This window comes from Manacus vitellinus, unplaced genomic scaffold (assembly GCF_001715985.3).
Source record: "Manacus vitellinus isolate BGI_N305 unplaced genomic scaffold, ASM171598v3 scaffold_6_pilon, whole genome shotgun sequence".
In the NCBI taxonomy this organism is placed as follows: Eukaryota; Metazoa; Chordata; class Aves; order Passeriformes; family Pipridae; genus Manacus; species Manacus vitellinus.
The window spans coordinates 27,843,403-27,868,749 of NW_021940750.1; the positions used below are offsets into that span (position 1 = coordinate 27,843,403).

A 25,347-nucleotide genomic window follows, 5' to 3' on the forward strand; every position below is an offset into this window, starting at 1 on the left:
TGAGGCAAGACTAGAGGCCAAATCAGTGTATGAGTGCACTAAATGTGATCTGTACTCATGATATTTTTGACATTTTAAGTAGGGTGCATCTCATATTCCCTTAGCCTGAAATTCAGGTTTTGATTTTAAGAACCTGTTTTTATCCAATCTCTAAAGAAAGAAGTAACAGCATATTTTTTTAACATAGTTACGCCACTTGGGATTTTATGGATTTCAGAACGAGAGCATGCAAATGAGTACCTTGCAGGTGGACCCTTGAGCCCATGTGAAGCTTTCTTGACTGGAGTGGGACCTGGGGCCCAGTTGCATTAGGCACTTGGCAGCGCTGGGGCCTCACCATGCTGTGGAATGAATCCTAACTTGGTCAATTGCATTTGCAAAGCTATCACTGCTGTCCGGACGAATGTCGCCAACCTCAGTGATGCAGCAATGTGGAAGATCAAGAGGGCTCGTTTCGCGCGTAACCGTCAGAAGAGCGTGCGCTCCCTGAGGGACAGTGTGAAGGGACCAGCGGAGTCAAAGAGAGCGCTCTCCCTTCCAGAAACCTTAACCACCAAAATTCGTTGAGTATCTGTTTATGTTTTTGTGACACACCTCCATCTTCTCCCTTAGGGTCGTATCCTATTTATGGGTACACATTGGAGCTGCCAATATTTATCCAATTGGATAGCAAATTTAGGTTTCTGACTGTTTTGGGCAGTATTCAGATAATGACAAGTTAGTGAGTTTGACAAAGAACATAGACAGACATTATGTCTATGCTGTGTTTGTTTAAAATGACATAACAAAATGCTCCAAGACTAGTTTGTATATAGATCTTTATTTGTGGCTAAAACACACTAGTTTTGTCTTAAATTGAAACAGTGTTTACAGGAAAATTCATTTGTTACTAGTTTATCTATTATTTGTAATTATTAATCAGTGCATGCAATATATGGTAGACACGTAAAATCAACTTTTAATATCTCAAATGAATTTTTGGATATACTCAGAATTCTTTTGTTAAGAAAACAATGTCAATGCAGCACATCCTTCCTACTAGCTTCTATAGGAGGATGTAGGTGCAGGAAAACCATAGGCCTATATGGAGTGCCATGCAGATACCTTTCCAAGCAGAAATAAACCTCAGCCATTCTCATTTAGAGAATTTTACGAACACAAATTAGTGTTTATATTCAAAATGGACCTTTACTCTTACCCATATAAAAGGATGATAAACCTTTCAAACTTGGGTGCTAGTAAACTATTAAGGTACAAAGTAATTTTCTTTCCAACATTCCCTCTGCCCTTGAATATTTTGGTATTCTTAGGTAATCCTTCTTGACCAATTATCGATCCTGCACATGGACTCCTGTGTGATAACTCTTCTACCAGCAAAATTAAATGATGGAGAAAGTTAGAGTTATAGAACATGGTACACAAAACCTGTAGGGCACAGAAGAAACACATTCCAAGCAATTACACTCACTGCCTGACAACAGCACATGAGTAAATGAACATAAATATGCTAGCACTGAATATATGCTAAGTGTAAGATGTCAGTGCTGCCTTATTAAACAGAGTTGCTCTTGTTTTTTTTAAAGCTGTGAGCTTGACCAGACATGAGCAGTCTGCACCAGCACTTGGAGGAACACCAGAGCAAACACCAGGTGGGTTTGACAAGGGAGGTGTGTTTTGATGGAACAGGAAAAGGAAGGCTCTAACTCTGACTTTCTTGCTGAATCATGAGATAAACTTACACAAGATGAAGGTTGTCTAAGTGGCACAGTGAATCACATCTCAGCATGGTTCCAAAAAGTGTAAATTGAAGCTTTGCTCACAATTTGTGCTGAAAACTGCCTCCAGTTGTAAGTAGTACTTCAGAGTTGGGGGGAGGTTATTCAGAGGCAGTCAGCTATGCCAGCAGTGCCTCACCTTCCTGTGTTTCATTGCCCACAAGTAAATCTTTAGTAAACTGGCCCTGTGGGTCATCTATGTTGAGTCTGATCTTTGACCAGGTCAGGTTTTACAGACAGCTTTTGCTTGTCAGTACCATAAATAACACTTATCTCTTCTGTATGCTTACAGACATCTTAAGTCCTTTGTTTTGTATTAAGTTTTGTGAAGATGTCACCCTTCTGTCAGCAACTGTAGAACATACCAGTTTATTGGGCGATCAGCTGAAAGGAAGATATCTTGTCAGTGTGGGTGCTGACTAAGCTGTGAAATGGAATAGTAGAGCTGCTGAATTAGTGGTATATAGCCCTGTTCTGCTAGCCCAGTGAGAGCTGCAAGTCAACTGGTTTCTTACAGAACGGGTGGGTTGTCACAGGCTCATAGAAGGAACAAGTGAAATAATGGTGTGATGAATAGATGTGTCAGTGAATGACTGTTCTTCACTTAATGGCACCAGTCACCTGGTATGTACTGGGCTTAAAGGAACTTGTCATATAAGGAGTGTCAGTCTCACAGTAGGCATTGTTAGCCATTGTGATTTTATTAGATGTATTCCGGTATTTTGAACCTTCACTTTCCATGCTCAGGCTCTCTTCTGCCTCTCAGTCACCTGAGGTTCAAATGAAATTTCCACTAAAAATGTATATATAAAAGAAGTTGCATGTAGCTAGTAACTACTGATCTGAAGTCTGATAATATGATTCAGACTATCACAGGTGATTTGGGAACTAGGAGACAAGTGACTGTCCCTCTCCTCCTGCCCAGTATTTATTATTTCTTTCTGAAATAAATAAATAAATTCTTGTAAAAAATTATTTTAAGGTTTGACTCATTGTTTTTGACACTGCATTGGCAGTACTGAACATATCTGATTCAGCTAAGGAATTGACTGACTGCTGAACAGAGGCTCTACATCTGTTGTAGAAAAACATTTGTTTTACACGTATCACTTGAATGAACTAGTCCTCGTGCTGGTCTGTTCTTTCTAGATCTAAAACTGTCATTCTTGCACAGTCCAAATGCAAGCTGAGTTCTGTGTGCATTTTGTATGCACTGAACACCAGGATCATGTATTTGTTCGTGTATCCTCTACCTGTATCCTGGACAGTCACTGTGAGAGTTCAGCCTGAAGAAGAGGAGACTGAGGGGAGACCTCATTGCGATCTACAATTTCCTTGTGAGGGGAAGAGGAGGGGCAGGCACTGATCTCTGTGGTGACCAGTGACAGAACCTGGGGAATGGCCTGAAGTTGTGTCAGGGGAGGTTTAGGTTGGATATGAGAAAGAGGTTCTTCACCCAGCAGGTGGTTGGATGCTACAACAGGCTCCCCAGGGAAGTGATTACAGCACCAAACCTGACAGAGTTCAGGAAATGTTTGGATGATACTCTCAGGCACACTATTGGGAGCAAGGCCAGGAGCTGGACTCAATCCTGGATCATCGAGGTCCCATCCTGGACCCACTCGATGACCATGGGTCCCTTCCAACTCAGAATATTCTGTGATTCTATAAATTGAAATTTCAGGAAAAATCCTGGGAAGTCTTTGTTAGCTGGTGTTAGTATTACGAAATACTGGCAAAATTGAACATTTTATCACTGAGCTTCTAAATTATATTGTTCAACAAGTGAAAGTAAAATGGATTAATCTTTTCAGATTAATTACTCATTGAGTTCTGTTTGGAGAACCAGGATTTATTTAGAGCTCAATGATCCTTTTCCTCACTTCATCTTATCTCCTTCTTTGTTTTCTTGAAAATATCACAACATGTTAAAGAGATGAAAATAAATAGGACTAATTAAAACAGATCTAATGTCATCCTTAAAAATTATGTCTTTATGATACAATTTCACGGAAAATTTTAACCTGGGTATAATATGTGGAAAGATTATTTCTCAGTTGATGTCCACAAAGCTAAGGTTATTTACTATGTGCATTTTTAATGTGCTTCTGAAAATGGTACTTGCTTTATTTCTCATTCAAATTATTTCAGATTTCATTGTTTTTGCATCCGTAAATCTTGGTCCATCAAAAGTTTGGGTAGAGAATTTTCATTTTGAGGGAAGGTTTCAGTAAATAAAAAATCCCAGTGAAAACTGTCTGGAACAAAAAATATCGTAGAACATGAAATTCATTGTTTCCTTTTACCAAAATGAGACCAGGAAAGGAAAGTTATTCTTAGCAGATGTGGATCTGAAAATTGCACACCCCCCTGCCCAGTGGAATGACAGTTTTCATTTTCACCTGTCATAGAAATAAAAACCTTCTCCCATACTCTGCAAAACAGCCAATCAAACAAACCCCTTTGCTCACCCACCAGTAAAAAATGTAAAATATTTTACCATTGTTCAAAAAACTTACAGACACTGCAGTTTGTCTAGTGAAGATGCAGTTGTACCAGCAAAGGAGTCCCTTGTCAGAATAGCATATTACATTGAGAATATTGGTAAATTAGAAAATTAAAATAATTTTTAGTATTTACTATAAATATATAGCTATGAATGTACATAAAACCTAGGGCATGTAAGTAACTTGGATATTAAATGCTGACTAGTAACCCTGACACAGATGCAGGAGCCATTTTAAGATTATACTTTGAGTAATCTTGCTTGTTTAATTTTCAGATTAAAGTGTTGTTGCAAAAGTAAGGACTATGTCTGGTAGTTGAAAGGATTTACACTTGAAATGAAAACAAGTGGATCGCTTTATAATTCTGCTTCATACCAGCTTCCTTTATCTCAATTATTCACTGTCAGACAAATTTTAACCATGGATCAGAAAATACATCAGAATACATTTTAGTAGCAATTAATTTTAATTATTCAGTTATAGTGATTAATGAACAAACTAAAATTAATGGTGCAATAAAAAATTAATGTTCATGTATTACCCTGTTTTGATGCTGTCAAAATATTTCTTTTATTCCTTTTGTTGATCAATACAATGAAAAGTTTTTAATATATTTTGCATATAATGCATATATAATGCATTTTATTTATACAAAAATATTTAATTTAAGTTGCTCTTTTAAAATAGAACACTGTGGACTAATACACTTTACTGTTATTTGGCTATGGATTTATTCAGAATTATTTAATAAAAAGAGTTGTATCTACTGTTGTGTGAAATGATTTCTGTTTTTTCATTCCTAGTGTTCCTACCATGTAGAGCTTTAGAAACAGCTAAGCACTAAAAAAAGGCTTCATACATAGGGTGAAATGGAAGAGAATAATTTCAAAGGGAATTGCTAGAAAATTCTATTAATCATACATGGTTTTAAGAGTGACTGGAAATACTGTATTTAAAAAAAAATTAAAATATGAGAATGAAAACACTTGCCCAGTTGGCAACTGTTATTTGCAGTGTATCTGTTTTGGATAGTGACAGCCAGCATCCAAACCTTCCTGTGCTTTGTAAGTAGCCTCTTGTCTTTGACATTATCATATTCCTGTGGAAAGTACTACAGATTCATTATTTCCATTCAGAGTTTATAAACCAAATCTTAAGGTTCTACTCTGGGGAAAAAGTCACCAATGTTTTCACATAATACATAATGTCCTAAGAACTAATAAATGGTAATAGTGCCTGTGTTTTGGTCCAGGTTATTTAAGTGAAATACAGATTCAGCACTGAAAGGGAAAGTCTTCATTCTTTGTTTAATCATTATTTGGTAGAATTTTTCGTATTTCCTACCTATACTCTGTACCCTGTTTTCGGTGTTACCCAGTGTCTGATTCCAGTGTCTCTTGTGCTGATAGGACAACCCTCCCCAGAGAATGATAATACCATAAAAGACCTGCTGCCAGAGGATGCTGGGATTGATCACCAGACTGTCCACCAGCTCATTACGGTGCTAATGAAGTTCATGGCAAAGGATGAGAGCAGCGCCGAGTCGGACATCAGCAGTGCTAAAGCTTTCAACACAGTCAAGCGCCATCTGTACGTCCTGCTTGGCTATGATCAGCAGGAAGGATGCTTCATGATTGCACCGCAAAAAATGCGTGTTTCAACATGCTTTAATGCCTTTATTGCTGGAATAGCACAGGTAGGTGAAGGCACTTACTACTTTTTGCCTCTATTGCTTATTGCCTGTTGTTGAAATGGTGGTAGCATAGCGTTCTTTGTAGCAAAATAATGGCTAAATGTGTTAATCTGACTTAAAACTTCAAGACCTCTTCTGTTGGTGAAAGAATTTCTACTTTCTACTAGTAGTCTAAACTTGCTGCCTCATTGGCATAGGGATAATGGTTTTGTGTGCATGGAGACATGCAAATACTATTACTGTATGAAAAATTAGTGACTGCTTCAGACCTCTTTGCCTTCTTTCACTAGCCTGTGAATGCCTTACTTTCCTCATGTGTATTTCCTCCTTTCCTCTTCAGGAAGACCTGGGACCCATGTGTTCTTGCTTGTTTCCCTGTGTGAGTGATCTGTAAACTCTTGAACATTCTTCACTTTGTAGGAGGCTCATTTTTCTTCCAGTACTTTCTGTTCTCCCTTTCCTAGGAATTGGCATCACCATGATGAACTTTTGCCTACAGTGCTATGATAAATGACCAAGCACATCCTTGCCTTGTACCTTCTTTCTCCATCTTGTAAGGAGGACCATAATTTTCTACCTCACAAGGCTCTTCTAAGGCTCAATTAATTCTTAGTCATAGCAAGTGCGTGGTACTGGGCTGAAAAATATTTCACACTTATAGAATATTATTTGCAATGAAGCATTATCATGACTTCAATGCTTTTTCCTTATCACAGACTCTCATAAAGGATTACCTTAGGGGAATAAGAGGGTTTTGATTTCAGGTGTCCACTGTAACCTTCAAATTTCAGTGATCATAGTTGACCTGATTTTCAAAAGTACTACTTACTGCAACTCTAAATATCACCGCCTGCCTTTCTCTTCCACCTTTAAAATGTCTCATGATAGCTGAATTCACCATTTCTGTTTAAAAGCTTCATAATTGAATCCTAGTTCCTCTGACGTCAAATGGAGTTTGAGAACTTCAGTAGGCCAGGATTTTTTTCTGTGCAGCAGACATCAATATTTTAGTTTATATTTTGGGGGAATTTGTTTCTTAGCTATAGGGCTGCTTAGTGTTGGGAATCACTGTAGTGCAAGAGAAATGCTCTTTGCAATCTGAAGATGTGTTTACACAGTGTAAAGTCAATACTGAGCTCCTAAGAGATCTATTTCAGTTTTAGTTCCTGAAGTCCTAAATACTTGCTTTCCCCACCAGCTCCACAAAGGTTGGGATTGGGTTGGCTTGCTGGTTCGTTGATTTTGATTCAAAGCTTGATTGGAATCGCCAGTTCAAGAAAAAAAGGTCCAATATCTCTTAGTATTTTTCATCATAAAATCTGAGTATTTTGAACTGCTGAAGACATAACCCACCTATTTCTCCCCCTGGCAGCCCAAGCTTTGGCTCTGGCCGCCAGTGCGGTGCTGCCCCACGTGGTGGCGCTGCTGCGCAGGCCTGGCCCAGCATCCATCCCAAATCTCCCTGTGGGAACTAAAAAATGGGTCTGCTCAGCCTGAGACATGTTTGCATTACAGCATGTGCTGTGCGCTAAGGCAGCGCTCTGTCTTCTTTGTATGGATGAGTTTTTCCTAACCGTGCTCTGTAACTATCACAAGTTACATAGGCACCAAATTCGGTGATTATATATCATATATTCGACAGGCTCACCCTATATGGAAAGGCACGGGGGTTCATCTATTTAGCTTTGTGCACGCAACACAAATATTTGAGACAGCTGCGCATCGAACTAGAGAATTTTACGTGGAAAAACTAGTCATCTTGTTTAGAGAGAACTTGAGACACAAGTTTAGTGTTTGTAAATTAGGCTCATCCCCTTGTTCTAATAAAAAACAAAACAAATACAGACTGTCTGTTTAAATGTACAGAGCTCCTGATAAAATGTGCTTAGTCCACTGAAACTGCAGGGACATGTTAGATCTTGGGGTTGTGCTGGAGTTGGTTTGGCCTGTTGTTACATCTTCCTGGTGTCAACCAGTATAGGTCAGCATCAGAGATGAGAGCTTTGTGGATCCTTGTTAGCATCTAGTTTAACTGCTGATTTCAGGGTGTGTGATTTTAAAAATAGCTAATGTTGCAATGCTAATGGGAAGATTATGAAAAATAGCAATGCAGTTTCAATCGAAAGCGCAATTGTGCCAGGGTAGTGGAAATATGTGGCCTCAGTGCACCTAACGATCAGGATTCAAACCTCTAGGACAGACCCCAAATACCATAATGCTCTTCAAAGTTCATGGAAGGCAAGGCATATGAGTAGCAGTAATCACAGCAACCTGTCTGGAGCAACACTGCCGCTTAAGATTGATGAGCATTTTATTTAAAGCAAGAGATTTTTCATTCACTTTATTGTCGGATCCTTTAGAATTTGTGTGCTTAGGCTTCCCACATAACATAGTGGACATACTCTTACCTTTGCTATGGTGGAGAGTGGGATTCTAGTGTCATTACCTAATTCCAGAACCTGAGGCTTAAACACCTAATGTGGCAAGCCTGTTGAGAAAAAAATAAAAAAATGGCAAAACAGTGTTAATACAAAGCCCCCAAATAATTAAAAGATGCAACACCAACCTTCAAAGCTCACGGCTGCATCCTGTCTGTTAAACATGGGATATACATGATATGGTTTTGTGTGTTGAAGTATGATCAGCTTGTGCTATAATGCAGGGCTATCCCACCATAATATACTTTATGAAATTGCCAGCGTATGTTAGAATTTAGACTGTACTGAATGAAAGGCTTTCAGAATACATTTTCTTTTGTTTAATTTTGCCTATCTAGCTAAAATGAGAACATGGCAATCTGGCAGAAAGCTTCTCACTGGTGGTGAGGCTTCCTTAAAACTATCCATTTCTTTTCAGTTAACTAGGACCTCAACTGTATTATTTTATTTTTCAACATAAGTGGATTTGGTTTTGGTGAGGTGACTCCTGTGCTCTTTTCAGGTGATGGACTATAACATTAACCTGGGAAAACACCTTCTTCCCTTGGTGGTGCAGGTGTTGAAATATTGCACTTGTCCTCAGCTAAGGCATTACTTTCAACAGCCTCCTCGCTGCTCCCTCTGGTCCCTCAAGCCTCACATTCGGCAAATGTGGTTAAAGGCTTTGCTCGTTATTCTCTATAAGGTGAGTGGTCTTAAAAAGATGCTGTCCACAGAAAAATTTACCCTTCAATTTAAAATTTGTTGCAGGGAACACCTAAATGTACAGCAAGTGAAAGGAACTGTAAAGAACACTTTTCTTTTATATGCTTACTCACTGCATTTAATTTCAATGTCTGAAATAGTTAGGCTTTCTTCTGTGCTACTGACTTCATCTATGCTTCTGCAGTGTATATTATCTTTTGTGTGTTTACCTGAGAAAGAAAAGTATGAATTTGAAAATAGGAAAATGATGTATGAAATTCCAGTGAGAAGTATTTTGAGTAACTTAAAATTAGTTTTGAAAAATTAGTAACTTTAAATGGGGGAGTGTGTCAGTTTAACAGCTTGTATTCTTTAGCTGAGTGATGTTAAATGGTAATGTGTCTATGCACTGAAATGGAGCTGTGAGTACTTTTGATATGCTTAACAAATTTCCAGGAAGTCTGTAGGGCATACAAGGAAGTGGAGACACTAAATGTTACTATGGACTTCTAATATTTTATTAAAATAATTCTGTGTACAAAGCTGACAACAGTCCTGCTTCTCATGGTGTAATTGTGAATGTATGATGAAAGGAAGGCAAAGGGCATCCAGCTGACCATATTCTTGTAATTTTTCTATTTTACTGCCTAAATGTTTATCCAAGGAGAAAAGTTAGTTTTTAAGCTGAAGTTTTTCTCTTTTGCTGAACAGTACCCCTACAGAGACTGTGAAATCAGCAAGATTGTACTTCACCTAATCCACATCACAGTCAATACCCTCAACGCTCAGTATCACAGCTGCAAGCCCCATGCAACTGCTGGTCCTTTGTATAGTGACAACAGTAACATAAGCCGATACAGTGAGAAGGAGAAAGGTACTTTTAACACTGATTTGTATGATAGTCATTGATTTAATTCATTAAATCTTGCAGTTGTTGTAGAAATGGGTAAATAGGGTCTAAACCTTAGAACATAATACTCAGAATTAAGTCTGAAGTGTGACTTATCTGAGCAGCTATAGCCACCTACAGTAAAAGACATTCACAGTTGCTCCTTAGGTTGAGATGTCTCACATCTCTTGGGGGAGTGTATCTTAAACTTAGTGGTTCAGTCACCATGATAGTGATGGTAGTTCTTGGCCTTTTCCATGGCAGTGCTAACTGACCATGTTCACATGCAAGGTGTGCAACCAGCCTAATGCCACATTCTGATTTTACATTGTAATGACTTGGAATCATAGCAAGAAAAGAGAAAATTATCAATTCAGTCTATAGTTTGCTTTTCTCTGTTAAAGGAGCTGAAGTTGACTAGTTTAATGCAAATGTATTTGTGGATGTCTAACGGCAGAAGAGAATGGTTCAACCCCTGGAGTCAGTGTTCGATTGTTAACTCTATGTGCTTGCAAGGGTACTCTGATGATGTGAGCTGGTGTAAACTTGGGGCTTGAAGTCACATGGTGTCACTGAGTGTAACTCCTTACAATTGTGAGGTTTATTACATGGTAAGTGTTAGTGATCAAAAGGTTTTATCAGGTTTAGCAGGTTCTTTTGATGATAATCTGTAGCTGCTTTTCGGTTATTTTGCCTTTTAGCTGCTTGTTTGTGATTTACATCCTCCTTCTCAGTCGTCTTAGTGTGGAGCAAACTTCTGAAAAAAAATCCAAGAAGCACTCTTGTTATGCATGTTGGTCCCTTTTCCTCTTGCTGCTTGTTGCTTGTGAAAAGATATCCAGCAAAAGAAGAACACATTTTTCTTATTATCTGAGCACCCCATTACTCACCTCTTGAAAATTAAAGCAAGCTTAACATGGATTTAACCTATATATCACATATTCTCACTCACTTGGATGTTTAGTATTGGTAGTGGAGGGCTAAGAGTGTTTAAATAACTGTGGCCTTACTATAAATTTATCTTTGTTTTGAGCCAAGTTAACGATTTAATTCATAGTGACTTAATAATGCTGAGGGTAGTAATAATACATTTACAAAGTGCATTCACTTTCTGGATTGATTCTGAGATGTTTCTGAGACAAAGTGAGGTGACTAAGTACCCAGCTTGTCCAACACTGGTTCCCTGGGTGGCCTTGTGTCTCACTTCATCATTGTTTCCCTATGTTTACAGTAAGGTTAATAATATTTACTTGCTTTCCAAAGCTGTTGTGATGGGCTTTGGGCTGTGTGGAGGTAAAGGACCATAAATGGGTGCATTTTACTCTGTAAATTCTGACTTAACCATAGGGCTTATTCTCCTCCTTTGTGGAAGGGCTGCAGAAAAAGGAGGATGTAGGAAAGTTTTCTTCCATCTGCAAGAAGCAGCCAATATAATTCCATAGGGACTTGGAAAGTTGAAGCCTTTCCCACCTTTTCTTAGGAGACTTGCTTAATCTCTGGTCAGGTAATGTGTGTGTTGCTGTCATCATCAAAAGTGGTGTTTAGAGAAATGAACAGATGAGAATTTCTTGTCAGGCAGCAAGAATCCCTATACTAAAGATGGATTTTCCAACTATTGAACCTTTTTCCTACTTTTTCTGCCAAAGTTTGTTGTGGAGTTTGTGAGTGTTGTGGGAATCAAGTATACAGACTGCTGCAGAACTGGTGATAAATATTGTGAGAAGAACCATTTGTTGCCAAGGGGAAGAAGAAGTCACACATAGGATGTGACATTAAAAGCGATCTTCTAACTTATTAAACCCAGTTCATGTAGAAATTCTTACTATCAACCTTGTTTGATTTTTCTGGATTTGTCATTTCAATTATGTATCTTATGCCCTGGTGCTTTTAGGTGGCAGTTCCATAGCTTCACATGTACTAGCACTTTCCAGAAATTTCAAAGCTAAAGATATTTATGTCGAGTTTAAGTCTTCAATTTTTGTCCATTCTAACTCTTTGACTTACTTAGCTCTCCACTCCTAGACACCAAATGCATTTCCTCTCCGTATTTACTTGCTAGAATAAACAAGGCAAACTTTGTTTTTCTTTTGAGTGCTCTGTTTTCTTTATGGTCCCAGTAGTGTTTTATTTCCTTGGAGATGAATCACTGGATGTAGAATCACAGAATGATTCCTCGTGATAAGTATGGATTTTTCCTTTTTTTATTTCTGTTTCTTTTAATAGCCATTTCATACAGATGATGTGGCATTTTTGAGATGGATAAATAGATTTGGATCTTTCTTTCTCTTTGCCATTTTCAACTGGCAGGTCTCAGGGCATAACATTTTACTATTACTACTTATATCAATAATTTCATAGTTCATACTCTTAGGTCTTATTCTATTACCAACTTCTCCAGCTTCTCCATTTCTTTCTTTTTCACTTTCGTATTTTGCTGGTTTATGACTGACCCTGCAGTTCTTTGAGTAATTTCCATCTTCTTCAAGTTACCATTTCTCACTGAGCATTACAGAAGTTGTTTACTCGAGTCAGTGTCCCGATCAAGTGTATTTCTTCCATCTAAACAATCTGTATTATTATCAGTAGAAAAGATCAGCTTAGAATGGTAAAAGCATTGGTATACTTTTGTTGTGTTGTAACCCATTTTTATCTCTGACTTTAACTGAAGAGGTAACAAGAATGACAAAGTTATACCTGGGATATAAATTGTCTTGCAAACGTCAGATGATTCTTCATTTTTCAATCAAATTTAGTTGAAACTAGCTGGGGTTTTGTTACATAGACAGCTTTTCATTCGAGAAATTGTGCTCTCTTAAGAGTAATAAAGCTTTTTCTTTCTCCAGCAGAGGAAGACAGTGTTTTTGATGAATCTGATATTCATGATACACCAACTGGACCTTGCAATAAAGAGTCTCAAACTTTCTTTGCAAGACTGAAAAGAATTGGTGGCAGCAAAATGGTGAAATATCAGCCAGTTGAGATGAATGCTCAAAGAAGTATGAATTGTTTTGTTGGTATAAATTCATGTAGAAATACAATTTCCTACTCTTAGTTTCAAGCTAATGCCTTTCTTTGTAGAGTTTGTTGCCCTGCCTGATTTGAATACAACTACTCTATCTGACTTAAAAGAGCAGATACTCCTCATTTTCCTGAATGAATTATCTTTCAAGAATCTCAGAGTAGGCATTCCAGAATAAAAATATCTGAAATCAGCAGTTGTTCTCTGAAACATTAAGCTCTTTTGAATTAAATAAAATTATGAGGATTTGCTGGAATTTTCTTTGACCATTGGGCTGAAGATTTTTACTCAAATTAATTTTTTACTAGAAATTGATTTTGTTGGTGAGGTGGGACTCTATGGTAAGCAAATTTGTTGTTGCTGCTGCAAATGTTACGCTTTCCCATTGGCAAAAATGGTCATTTGGGGGTTTTGAAAAGTTGGAACTATTTGGATTTCAAATTTAGGGTTCTGAAATGAATAGCCTAAAAAAAGTTGAAGAGATTTCCATCACCACCCTCCTGCCTTTTTTTTCTTTCAGGTGTTTGCATGGGGTGGGGGGATGATTCTGACTAGAGCAAGCATCTACTTTAACTTTTCTCACTTCATGTGTGAAGTATTTTGAAATATGGGGATATTGATGATTAGGAATATCCTGTTTTATGTGAAAATATGTAATTCATAATAATACTACAACAGTGTTAACCCCTTAAATGTTCTCAGTGAGTATGTTTGCACAGCAAAATACCAGTGCAGTGGTAGTACCAGCAAGTGTAACTGTGCTTACTTCCCTCCTCCCTAGGACAAGGAACTATGACTAAGTGGTGTGATAGTTGCTAGACTTACTGCTGATACTACCCTTGCTTCTTGAATTAGAAGCATCCATTTTAAGCCCACTTTGCTGCAGTAAATTAATGTAGGTGTACTTACATGCAGCCAGCCCAAGTATCTGTAGAAATGTCTTCTTTCAATGCACAAGGCTAAACAGTCTATCTTTAGGGTACATCTGTCCAGGATGTATAGAGTTTGGACAGTTTTTAGATAAATCCTATTATCCAAATGGCAGGTTTTTGTTATTATTCTTTGTAAAAATCTGTGTAATGTGATTCTGAGGTTAAAACGAATGTGGACAATTTTGACTAATACTGGGTTTGTATTTGAAATGCTAGTCATGTTGAATTGTGAGATAAAGATGAAGATATCTGCCAAAAGTCTCCAACTGAGGTAGTATTAGCTCTTTCTGTTTTGATCAGGTGAAATAGAGCTGGCTGAATATAGAGAGACGGGGGCCTTACAAGACAGTATTCTACGCTGTGTGAGAGAAGAAAGCATTCAGAAAAAAAAACTGCGCTCTCTAAAACAAAAATCTCTTGATATAGGGAATGCAGACTCCCTGTTGTTTTCATTAGATGAACATCGCAGGAAGTCCTGCATAGACCGGTGTGACTTAGAAAAACCACCTGTCCCTGCTGCTTATGCCATGCACAGGCAGAGCGATTATGGACGGTCTCGGCAGAATTCTTCTACTAAAGCTGAAAATATAGAAACACAAGAAAGTCTTCCTCGTACAGAGAGTTTCCAGGAAACAAGAAGGCCTGTCATACCAGAAGTTAGGCTAAACTGCATGGAAACCTATGAAGTAAAAGTGGACTCCCCAGTTAAACCTGGCGGTCCTAAGGAAGATTTAGATCTGATAGATTTGTCCTCTGATTCAACGTCGGGTCCTGAAAAGCATTCAGTGCTCTCCACTTCAGACAGTGACTCTTTAGTCTTTGAACCACTTCCTCCCCTTCGAATAGTGGAGAGTGATGAAGAAGAAGAAGCAACAAACCCGCTGAACGATGAGGTCTCTGGAAAAACTGCTGTGTCATCTCCTTCAACTCCTATCAACGTCTCTGCACTCAGCCTCAGCACAACTCCTCTGGTACAGTTCAGCATTGAAGATTGCTCCAAAGACTTTAGTTCTAAGGATACAAGCAACAATACTTCATCAGGAATAGAGGAGATAATTTCCACTTCTCCCAAAGATCAAAAGGGCTCTTCAGAGTTAGTTAAGCCGGAAGAACCTCAGGACATGTCCCCTGGGAACCCACTAACACTGAAACAGAAAAGGGACCTGCTGCAGAAGTCATTTGCCCTTCCAGAAATGTCCCTTGATGATAACTCGGAGCTCAATGTGGAGGAAATTAGACCTAGTGGAACAATTCCAAGCCCTAATGTAAAGACAGTCCTTATTAAAGTCCCCGAAGATTCTGAAAAGCAAACAGAAAGTGATAAACTTGATACCAACACAGAGTCTGACACCGAACAAAACGCAGAGCAGAAACAAGAAGAGGAGACTGAGGAGTCAGAATTTAAGATTCAAATTGTTCCTCGCCAGAGAAAGCAGAGGAAGATTGCTGTGAGTGCTATTCAGAGAGAATACCTGGACATTTCCTTTAACATCCTTGACAAGCTGGGAGAGCAGAAGGAGGCAGGTGAGCTCACTGACCCAATTGAAAGGCTTATTACTGCATGAAGGTTTTAGTAACAGACTGGTGTAAGGAGAGACGTGTATATTTATAGGGAGAGATGTGTATATGTAGCATCTGATGTGGTCCCAGGCAGCTGATGCTTCCAGGTGTTTGTTTCTCACAAGGAATGTACTGATACAGGCATTGTGCCTGTGCGAGGGCCCATTTGAAAAGAAAGTGGAGCTCAGTGACAAAAATATTCATTCTGATTCAAAGTTAAGGAGTGAAACTCCATGGCCTCTTTATACAGGGAGTCAGAAAAATGGTCATACCTCTGTGCCTTTTATCCTGCTGAACTAGTCTCTGCTACACTGATTCTCTTCTGGTGTAGTGATTTTTGGCCTTTATTTCTTTTGCCATCATAAGGCAGTGGAAAGCAGAGTGGATCACAAAGTGCAAAGCTGAGCAGGCTGTGAACTTCAGAACTAAGAGCACTTAGAATTAACCACAGTTTGCATTTAGGAACAGACATACACACATATTTTGGTTTTATACACTAAAAGCTTTTGTATTGGGTATCCACAAAGTTTACACGGCCTGTTTAAATCTTTGTTAAAAATTTAAAATTCAAGCATGGGGAATCCTCTGTGTACTGTAAGTTTTTTCAGGTGATTTCAATGCAAAGTTTTGTTACTAAGTTTTTTCAGGTGGAGAGAAAGTAAGTTTTTTCTGTTTCCTCAGTTTCCAATTGAGTCTGTGAAACAGTTTGAAAAACTGTATGCTGCTGTGCTTTTAATTGTGTGGCGCAGTGAGGGGGGATATTTACGCATTCCCGACCTCACTTTTTTCTTAATTGCTTCAGAGACAATCACAGTGTACTTTCTTATTATGATATTCCACTTTCACAAGGAGCAGTCGTTCAGTGTAATCATAGTTACATTGTTCCCTTTATGTTTCAGGCCTATTGTCCCATTTATGGTTGTAGTAAGCTGAAGAACTACTGGAGCTTTATAAAAACTAAAGAGAGCTGAGTGCTTTTGAACCTTTTTGAACTGGGTTCTTAGGGAAACAGAGTCCTGAAAGAATTGTGCAATTAGACTCAGTGCTTTTTGACCATTCATAAGGACCAGTTTTCATGCAATAACTAGCACTATCATCCCTGAAACTGCTGTGCCAGTTCTGTAGTACCAAGTGGAATCTTTTTAGTGAAAGACTTAAACTTTATGAATCTTTGGGATCAACTGCTGGATCAACCACCTTTTGAACGGTAAACCAGACAACATGTTGGGGATAAGGCTTTTAAAAGATGTTAAACCATCACTTAAACTAGATTTACATCAGTGGTACCTCTATTATTTCCATGTTGGTGGTTCCAATAATCACTCTGTGAGTGGGATCAAGATCAAACGATGTGCATTTATTAGTTCTGAGCTCTAAAGACCACAGGCAGAAATCTCCTTTAAAAAGTGATTTTGAGCACTAGATCCCTGTTCCCCTATAAAAATTCTTGTGACACACACACTGAATCCTTTTAAAGCTGCTGGGAATGCCAGATGGTGTATGGATGACTGAAATGATTTGAAAAAGCACAATTTTCACATGCAGATTCTGCTGCCAAAGGACTTTCAACACTGGAAATGCCAAGAGAATCATCATCTGCACCGACCCTTGAAGCAGGTGTCCCAGAGACAAGTAGTCACTCTTCCATATCAAGTAAGTTTACCTCTGGTTTGATGATTAAATCAAAGTTGCTGTATTTGTGCAGCAAATGCATATCATGTATGGTAAATTCCTTCCTCTGAGTTTCATGGATTTGTGGAAATAATGTGTTGGATATAATTAGATCTGTTAAACCTCTGATGGTCAGCAGGATTTTAGCAGTTAATGGGTACAAGATTTTCTGTTGTGACATGGCAGGTTTGATAACTGTGGTTTTCTTGAATTAAAGTAGGTAGCAGCTAAAAGCAATATTTCACTAAAGCATTGTCAACTGTCAGTGCACAGAGGCAGAGGATGAGAACTCCACAGGGCTGTTACTGTGGCCTTTGATACATTTCTTGCTGTACCTTAGGGAAAGAATCTCATGCAATTTTTGTAAAATGCCTTGAGTGCCACTTCCTCAGCTGCTTGCTGTAATGTGGTAACTATTTATCTGAGACTCCCATATCCATTTCAATTGAAAATGAACTATATTGACTCAAGTAGACATGACACATGGCTTAACAGAGCACATGAAGATAACATGGTTAGAACACTAACAAAATTCAGAATGGTGTGTCCATCTAGGTAGTGCTAAATAACACATCTGAAGGCTGATGGGACAGAACTCTGACTAGTAGAGAAGGGAGGGGAAATGACCTTTGATACCAGTGAACTGCTAGATCAACTCAACTGTCTTGCCGTGCTTCAATTTCAGATTGCTATAGAAATGTTAAATTTCAGTTTCTGAAATTCATTGTCTGCTGATTTGATCAGAAGGGGTTTCTGGCCTATTAAAGGAAGGTGTTAATTTAGACATGCAAGTTGAATACTCTGAATTAGATCTTACCTCTCCAGTTTTCCCACACGTGTCTCATGTCATGTGTATCTCATGGTCAGAGTACATTTGTTGGCCACCTAATGATACAGATGTCACTTCCTAAAGCAGCTGAAGAGGTACCAGTTAAGACCTATCTCTTGTGGGTTTAGCTGAGTGCTGAGGGTTCCTGTAAATACCAGCATATGACACTGAGATTAGCTCAGTTGTTTAGAGCATGGTGTTAGTAACACCAAGGTCGTGGCTTTGATCCCCATATGAGCCATGAGTTGGACTCGATGTTCCTTGTGGGTCCCTTCCAATTCAGAATATTCTGTGGTTCTGTGAAATTGGAAATATTACTGGTATGATGTTAAGCCTAAGTTCCTATGTAAATATTTCTTTCCTCTTTCTGTGTGCCTCAGTTTCCAGCTGCAAAAAAGATCATGAATGCTTCCATTGTGTCTCTTGTCCATTTAGACTGAAACGGTTGTGACCTACTGTGTGTCTTTACAGTGCTTGGCATAAAAAGCCCTGATCAGGACTGTGAGCACAAGACACTTCAGTAACACAAAGAGATAACATTACTTTTACAGCCAGTGCCTGGCCACAGGAAGCATACATCACTGATTGTGACAGGAAGATTTTGCCTTTGAACTTCTCTTTTTGAGTAGAGAATTCCACAGGAATGGAGGGATGATTGTGTAGATCACTAGCTACCAAATGAAAGAGTTGCCAGCTACTATATGAAGGTTACTGATTTTCTCATGATTGTTAGGTTTGTTGGAGAAAACCTGATAAGGGAAAACTTCCCTCCCTATGCCACTAGTCAGTCACAGGCATGAAAAGTTACGTGCTGATCCACAGCAATCAGCCGGCCTCCAACACTGTTCAAAGGCTGGCAGCTCTTTGGTTTTTTGTTTTGTTTGGTTTTGGTTTTGTTTGTTTGTTTGTTTTTTTTGTTTGGGTTTTTTGTTTTGTTTTGTTTTGGTTTGGTTTTTATATTTCTGTGTTTTGGGTTTTTTATTTTATTTTTTATTTTATTTTTTTAATTAACTTATCAATATTTGAAATCATGGCTGTCCTTGAGAAATGAGCTAAATAGTCCTGGAAATACAAACCTGCTCAACAATAGCCTGATCATGTGAAATATGCATGAAATTTTTTTAATTACAATCACAAAAAGCTGTTAAGAAAATTCAAAGAGATAATTTTCTCTATTTTGACAGTCATCTGCTCTCCAAGCAGTCTTGTCAGTTCTAACATTAATTGCTGTTCTTTTATCAGGAAGTTCTGTGCTTGATAAAGTGATAAAGCATCTATTTAAAATGATTGCCCTGGAAACGATGGAAATTCTGTTTTTTTCCTAATTTGCTCTGAAAGGCAGCTGCAATATAACTTTTAAAAGTGAAATATGGAATGGTCTCTTGGTCTGCTTCAGTTCCGCCAGCTCAGTTACACCAGGACTGCTTTGCAAAAATGCTGTAGAGGTTTGTACTTGGACGAAAAATAGAATTTAAGTGGACTTTGAAAGGGTATCACTGAAAAGGATATAATGAGGAAAACTTGAAATACTTTATCCAATAAAATTTCAGCGTGCAGATTTCCTCTGAGGTATTTATTGTGTTTACTATTATGCAAGGCCTGTGTATGTTTTGTGAGGGAGTACTCTGCTTACTCTACATTTTAAAGTCTCCGATAGAAACTGAGTAGAGCAATTTTAGAAGGCACTCAACCCTCAGAGCTTTCTGAAAGTTGTAATTTATCCCTTATCTCTAGTTCTTCATCACAGTTAATAATGTGAAATGCTGAGTTTAATTTCACAGCTTAGCTGGATACTGTTTGGAATTTTAGAACGGAACTAACTGATATTATGTTAATGTCCTTTTTAATGATGTTGAATGTAGTTGCAGATGAAAATAATCATTCGGAAAAGATTTTACTTTGTTGCCCTTGTTTTAAGGCCCTACTGAGGAAAGAAGTTAAACATATACTTAAGGCAACGTTTTAAAAGCTTTCCTGGATATTTGTGTCAGCAGTTTCACAGTCCTTGTTCAAGCATGGTCTTAAAACTCTGTCTTCGTACTGTGAACAATGATTTTATTTTCAGTGGTGGAAATATATTGTTCGGACTCAACTGTCCAAGTGAATTTATTATACTTATTCAATTTTAATTTTTTTATGAATGAAGGAAAAAGTAAGAAACTCAGGAATTGTGTATAATCTGTTTCTTCTTCAGTTTGAGCATAGAAAATACATAGAATCATTTAGGTTGGAAATTACCTTTAGCATGGTAATTTAGCCAAGTCCACCCTTCAGTCATGTTCCTAAGCACCAAATCAACATAAACAAAAAGTGTAAAATTTTAAATCCACTTTATGTTTTGATTTTGAGCATTATCCAGTGAGAAATATCTCATAAAGCAATCCTTTTAAAGAAGTAAATAGTTGGATGAGGAAAAATTGAATGCTTGTTGCTAGATAGATTTGTGTAGGAAATATGGCAGTTAAGTTACAAAAGGGTCTCATCTTCAAAGGTGTGCTGGCTTCACACTCCAGCAGAATGTGCAGGTGTTAAGCCTGAGTGGTGGGTATGTAGGAGTCATGTTCAGGTTGTACCACCCACGAAGGGTGCTGGTGGTACCCTCGGAGGGTGCTGGTGGAGAGCACTAGTGTCAGTGAATTTGTTTTCTTGCAGTGAGCACAGACGTAGAGCAGCAATCCTTACTTTGTCAGGAGGAGACTGAGTTTCCTTCCTTGGTACATTGTGTATGAGTGAGATTCAAGAACACATTTTTTGACTCAGAATGGGAATTTTGGGGTAGTATCTGACACTTCACAGATACCCAGTGTTTTGATGAACTTTCATGATATTTGGAGATAAAAAGGCACTGACAGTTGACACAGTGAATCCAAGCCACTTCTGACTGATGGGATTGAAGCCAGAATTGTAGCCTGTGTAGTTGTGTGAAAGGTGTGTATTGACTTGAGAAAGATCCTTAGAGCAAGCAGTCATCGTCCTTTCAGTATTTCTATAATGCTGGCTTGTAAGATCAGGAAATAAGAGTAGTTTTAAGTGTTGTCTGAGCTCCTGAAATCCTTTTGCATTTCTGACTTGCAGCTCAGTTCAGACAAATGAAAAGAGGCTCTTTGGGAGCTCTGACAATGAACCAGCTAATGAAGAGGCAGCTGGAACACCAGTCTAGTGCTCCTCACAATATCAGCACTTGGGATACTGGTGAGCTGCATTTATTGTTCTTTATTTTTATTTTTATTTTCTAAATCAATTACTGTGTAACAATCCACTTAAAAAAGAGGAATATTTCTGTTCTATCATCACAGATAAGTAATCAAGATCAAGTCTAAAGTGAATCTTTGTAGTGAGTACAAGATTCTCACCTGGTATGAGTTGGAATAGTTACGTATTTGGGAGGTAGATCCTCTGGTACAGTGGTGTGCCTACAGTTTTGCATATTACCTGGATTATTCCCTGGCCTCATTGAAAGAAATGGAAGTATCACTGTTGATTTAATTAGGTATAGGATTTCATCCCTGGTGCATGGAATTATTTATTTGCATGTGTTTTTACAATGGTGTTGCTACATCACAGAGTTGTACCTTATACCAGCCAGTTTTGTTTCTCTTTAGAGAAGTTTCTACCAGCTCATGCTGAACACATGAAGTTTCTGTTCACTCACTGTTTTTTCTCCCCTTAAGATGAATGAAAGCAATGAAAACTGAATTAAACACAACATTTACTCATTACTTGTTTTATTTGTTTTTATCGTCTGTAAAACATTTTCAGTTATGACCAAATTCATAGCAGATGTCACTAAACAATGGATTCATTCTGGTTTATCATAAATGCTAGATATTTCAATGCCCATCTTGATATTAGTGGCATTACACAATCATGCTACTTAGGAATTTATCAGCAGATCCAGATGCATCCAGAGGCAGGAATGCTTAAAATGTTATGTGGTACTTCTGCTGACTGAATTGTCTCACCAGCAGCTCTGGATAGCTGAGTTGAAATTTGTCACCAATTTAGATTTCAGCATGAAGTTCCATCAAACTAAATTTTGTAGCTGAAGAGTGGCTAAAGATGTGGTATGTAGTTCAGGATTATCCTTTGTGTTCCAGTCTGCTGAACAGCATGCTCAGCATGAGATCCTTAAATCATAAAGGTCAGAATTTGTCAAAGATAACAATGGTGGTTTTGTCCTATCAGCAGGTAAGTTTATTTATTGAGGAGACTTAACTGGATCAGCTAATCTCTCAGACAGGGTTTTAAAGATTGAAAAGTTACTACTTTTTTCTGCAAGAAGTAGTTAGCCTGTATTCAAGAGAAATGAGTAAATACTCAACACCACTTAGGAACTCTGTCTTGTTAATCTTGTTGCAAGTTTAGTAGCTTTCTTCATCTATGACTTTTCCCCCCAACATTAATTTCAGCTAAAGGCCTTCAAGCATGGAGAGGCAAAAGAAAATGTTCTTTTCTGGAAAGCTTTTCATCTCTCAATCTCTTGTTCAACCACTAGCTTAAAAGTAAAATTATTATTTGAACAGTGGGGGTTTTTTTCAGGGTTAAATGCTCAGTGTGACTATTTCTAATTTCAATGTTACACCACAGTTTTAAGAAATGAAAATATGAGTTGGTATATTTATGTACCAACTAGGAGGTGGTCTCATCCTACATAAGTATATGACTTGTGTTTGGTCCATGCATGCTTTAGTAATTTATTTATTTATTACATGGATATGTAATGTGTGTCTCTTTCATTGCTTATTTGAAACCACTCTTTTCTCAGGCTTGCTCTCTGTAGAATAAAATTATTCTGTGCCTGGCTTCTTTCAGTACAAACTATATCTGACTTCTAGTCTCTTGGTATTTCTAAACACTGTCTCTTTCTCTTTTTGTGGTTCATATATTTTGTATCTTGTTGAACCTTTATGGTTAGAACTTCCTTCCCTTTTTAAATGACATTTTTCTAAAATACTTTCTTTGTTATTTGGTTACCTGTGTCCTTTTTCCTTTATGGACTTCTTTTGTCTTTCTCTCCCCTTCCTCTCTATGCTTAAAAAATTAACTCTTTTGTTTGTTTGTTTTTTCAGTAGCAGTTGTATTTGTCTTTTTCTTGTTTTAACCGTTCAAGACTTGTGGTGCTGGTGACTGGTGACAGATGCCAGAATCATGGTTCCGGAGACTGAAATTCTTTCTTTATTCACAGAGCAGATACAGCATGGAAAGAGGTTGTGCAATGTTCCTGTTTGCCTAAACCCTGACTTGGAGGGACCACCGTTAAGAATCAGAGGTTAGTTCAGTGTCCATTTGACCTGTCTCTCTGCTAAGACTGCCAGGAAAGTTTTATAGCTCGTACAAAATGGTACTGAATTTTATGTTCCAATCAGCTGTTTTAAAGCCCTCAGCTGTCCTGTAGACTGTAGGTTATTGGGAAATTATTACACAAAACATTTAATTTAAGACAGGAACAACTGATAAGGAAGTACTGGCTTTCCTCTGTTATTTGTTTTGGCTGTCAACCTGGAAATAAAAGACTCTGTGTGCAGAGTTGAATGTCATTTCTTTATGAACTTTCCTCCCTCTCAGCTGAAGTACATCCAGACTTTCTTACAGCCCTGCAAGTGAGGCAGTGACCTACCTTCTTTGCCTAAATCATGTGGTTTTTTTCCTACTCTTCAGTAAACAAGAGAGGACATTTTCATTTTGAGTGGTTAAGTCTTATTCGAGCATCGTAACATGGGTTATGACTGCTTTTAGCATTTGTGTGCTGCAGTGGTGACTTAAATCTAGAGAATGTAACAATGGAACTTCCAAAGTCACAGCAGAGGGATCTTTATGCATTTGTGAGGGAAAGGAAAAACTTGTCTAGAAAAACCTGAAGATCTGTTCCTGTTCCTTGCATTCTGGATGTTGTCCTACATTACTGGAGTATTCTGGACTTCCTGAAGTGTCTGCTCATATCCAATAAAATCTTAGGGGACAGTTATGAAGTCCTAAACTCTCTATGTAGACGAAATGTTTCCTTCCATGCTTAGTGAAATGTTTGTTGAAAACCTGTCCTATTCTTGTGAAACAAGCCCTCATCACTCCACATATATGGACTTCAGAAATGGCGCGAGCTTCTTAGATTATTTTGCCTGAGAACTGATGTTAAATATGCCTTTCCTGCCATAACAGGATTATCTCATGATAAATTCCATCTGAACCTTACACAGAGAAGCTTCCTTCTGTTTCCATACTTAAATATTATCAGAACAGGCTAATGGTAACATTAAATCTGAATCTACAGATTGAAGCAACCAGAAAGTCAATAATGAATTATTTAATCTGTGGTTGAATTGGCATCAAAAGGGCTTTGATACTCTTTTAAAAATTGATTCACAAAATGAGCTTTTCATAAATTGGTCTTTAGAGTGAGACACTCTTGAGGGACAGCTTATATAAATAACGATGAGGTTTATCAGCTGAGCTCCCTGGCTTTGTTATTGCAGCTGAGCTGTATAGGAACAGGAGTTAATGCTGTTTCTTTTATGGCAGCTACATGTGACAACAAAGAGATATTTTTCTTTAAGAACAAAATATCTTGTTTTGTCTTAGTGACTTGGAGAATGAAACTGCTAACAATATTTAAATGTTCATCATGAGGCATTGCAGATGAATGATGTAGCTCATACATCACAGTAACTTTGATCCAAGTTTCTGAATGCTCATAAGTGAGTGTGATTATTCTTGAATGTTTCTGAGCAATCAGACTAGCTGGAGAGTTGTCTGTTATTTAGTTTTGTTTGGGTTTGGATTTTTTTTTTCAATTGCTGTTGTCTTCTTAATGAAAACAAAGGGACCAAGGGAGGAAAACTCTCCTTACTGGAGAGAAGTTAGACAGTCAGACTACCCATATTGCTGTAATTCTGGAAAGCAATGCTCTCAGAAGCCAGGACTTTGGATCTTTCATTATACATAACTTTTCCTATTAAAACAAGCATCTATCAGACATTAGGTGCATATAACATGCCAAAGGCAAAGGTAACCCTGTATGTTGGCATGATCACAATGGCTGTGCCCCCAGCGAACAACTCAGCTTTGAAGAATAAAGATATTTGTGAAGACTTTCAATAGAAAGCATTTCAAATGATCAGCCCTCCAATGTATTCAATATTTTTCAACTCATGAATTATTTCTTCTGTCTGTTCTTTCCTGGTTTCTCTCCTGTGGCTCTGTTAGGGATGGTATGAATAGATTGATGACCTGATTTTGAGACATAAGAACTTATTTTCTTCTTCATGTCACTGAGAACTGTAGAAAGTTAGTTGTCCACAAGTATGGGGGAAGAATACAATCTTCTGATATCCACTTTCATAGCAACTGTAGAAC

General features: G+C 38.0%; 1 protein-coding gene across 6 annotated transcripts in view; it reads left to right on the forward strand.

The window, feature by feature from the left end:
- Positions 1–25,347, forward strand: part of UNC79 (unc-79 homolog, NALCN channel complex subunit) — a 102,407-nt gene that overhangs the window by 39,291 nt on the left and 37,769 nt on the right. For 4 of the 6 annotated variants that reach the window (XM_018082854.2, XM_018082855.2, XM_018082852.2 and 1 more), the window contains 10 exons: positions 383–562; positions 1,584–1,649; positions 5,692–5,978; positions 8,916–9,098; positions 9,809–9,971; positions 12,830–12,982; positions 14,238–15,461; positions 17,043–17,150; positions 21,073–21,189; positions 23,183–23,266. In XM_018082854.2, coding sequence (XP_017938343.1) covers positions 383–562; positions 1,584–1,649; positions 5,692–5,978; positions 8,916–9,098; positions 9,809–9,971; positions 12,830–12,982; positions 14,238–15,461; positions 17,043–17,150; positions 21,073–21,189; positions 23,183–23,266 — 2,565 coding nt within the window. The remainder of the gene's footprint in view (positions 1–382; positions 563–1,583; positions 1,650–5,691; positions 5,979–8,915; positions 9,099–9,808; positions 9,972–12,829; positions 12,983–14,237; positions 15,462–17,042; positions 17,151–21,072; positions 21,190–23,182; positions 23,267–25,347) is intronic. The other 2 variants (XM_018082856.3, XM_018082857.2) reach the window with 2 other exon arrangements.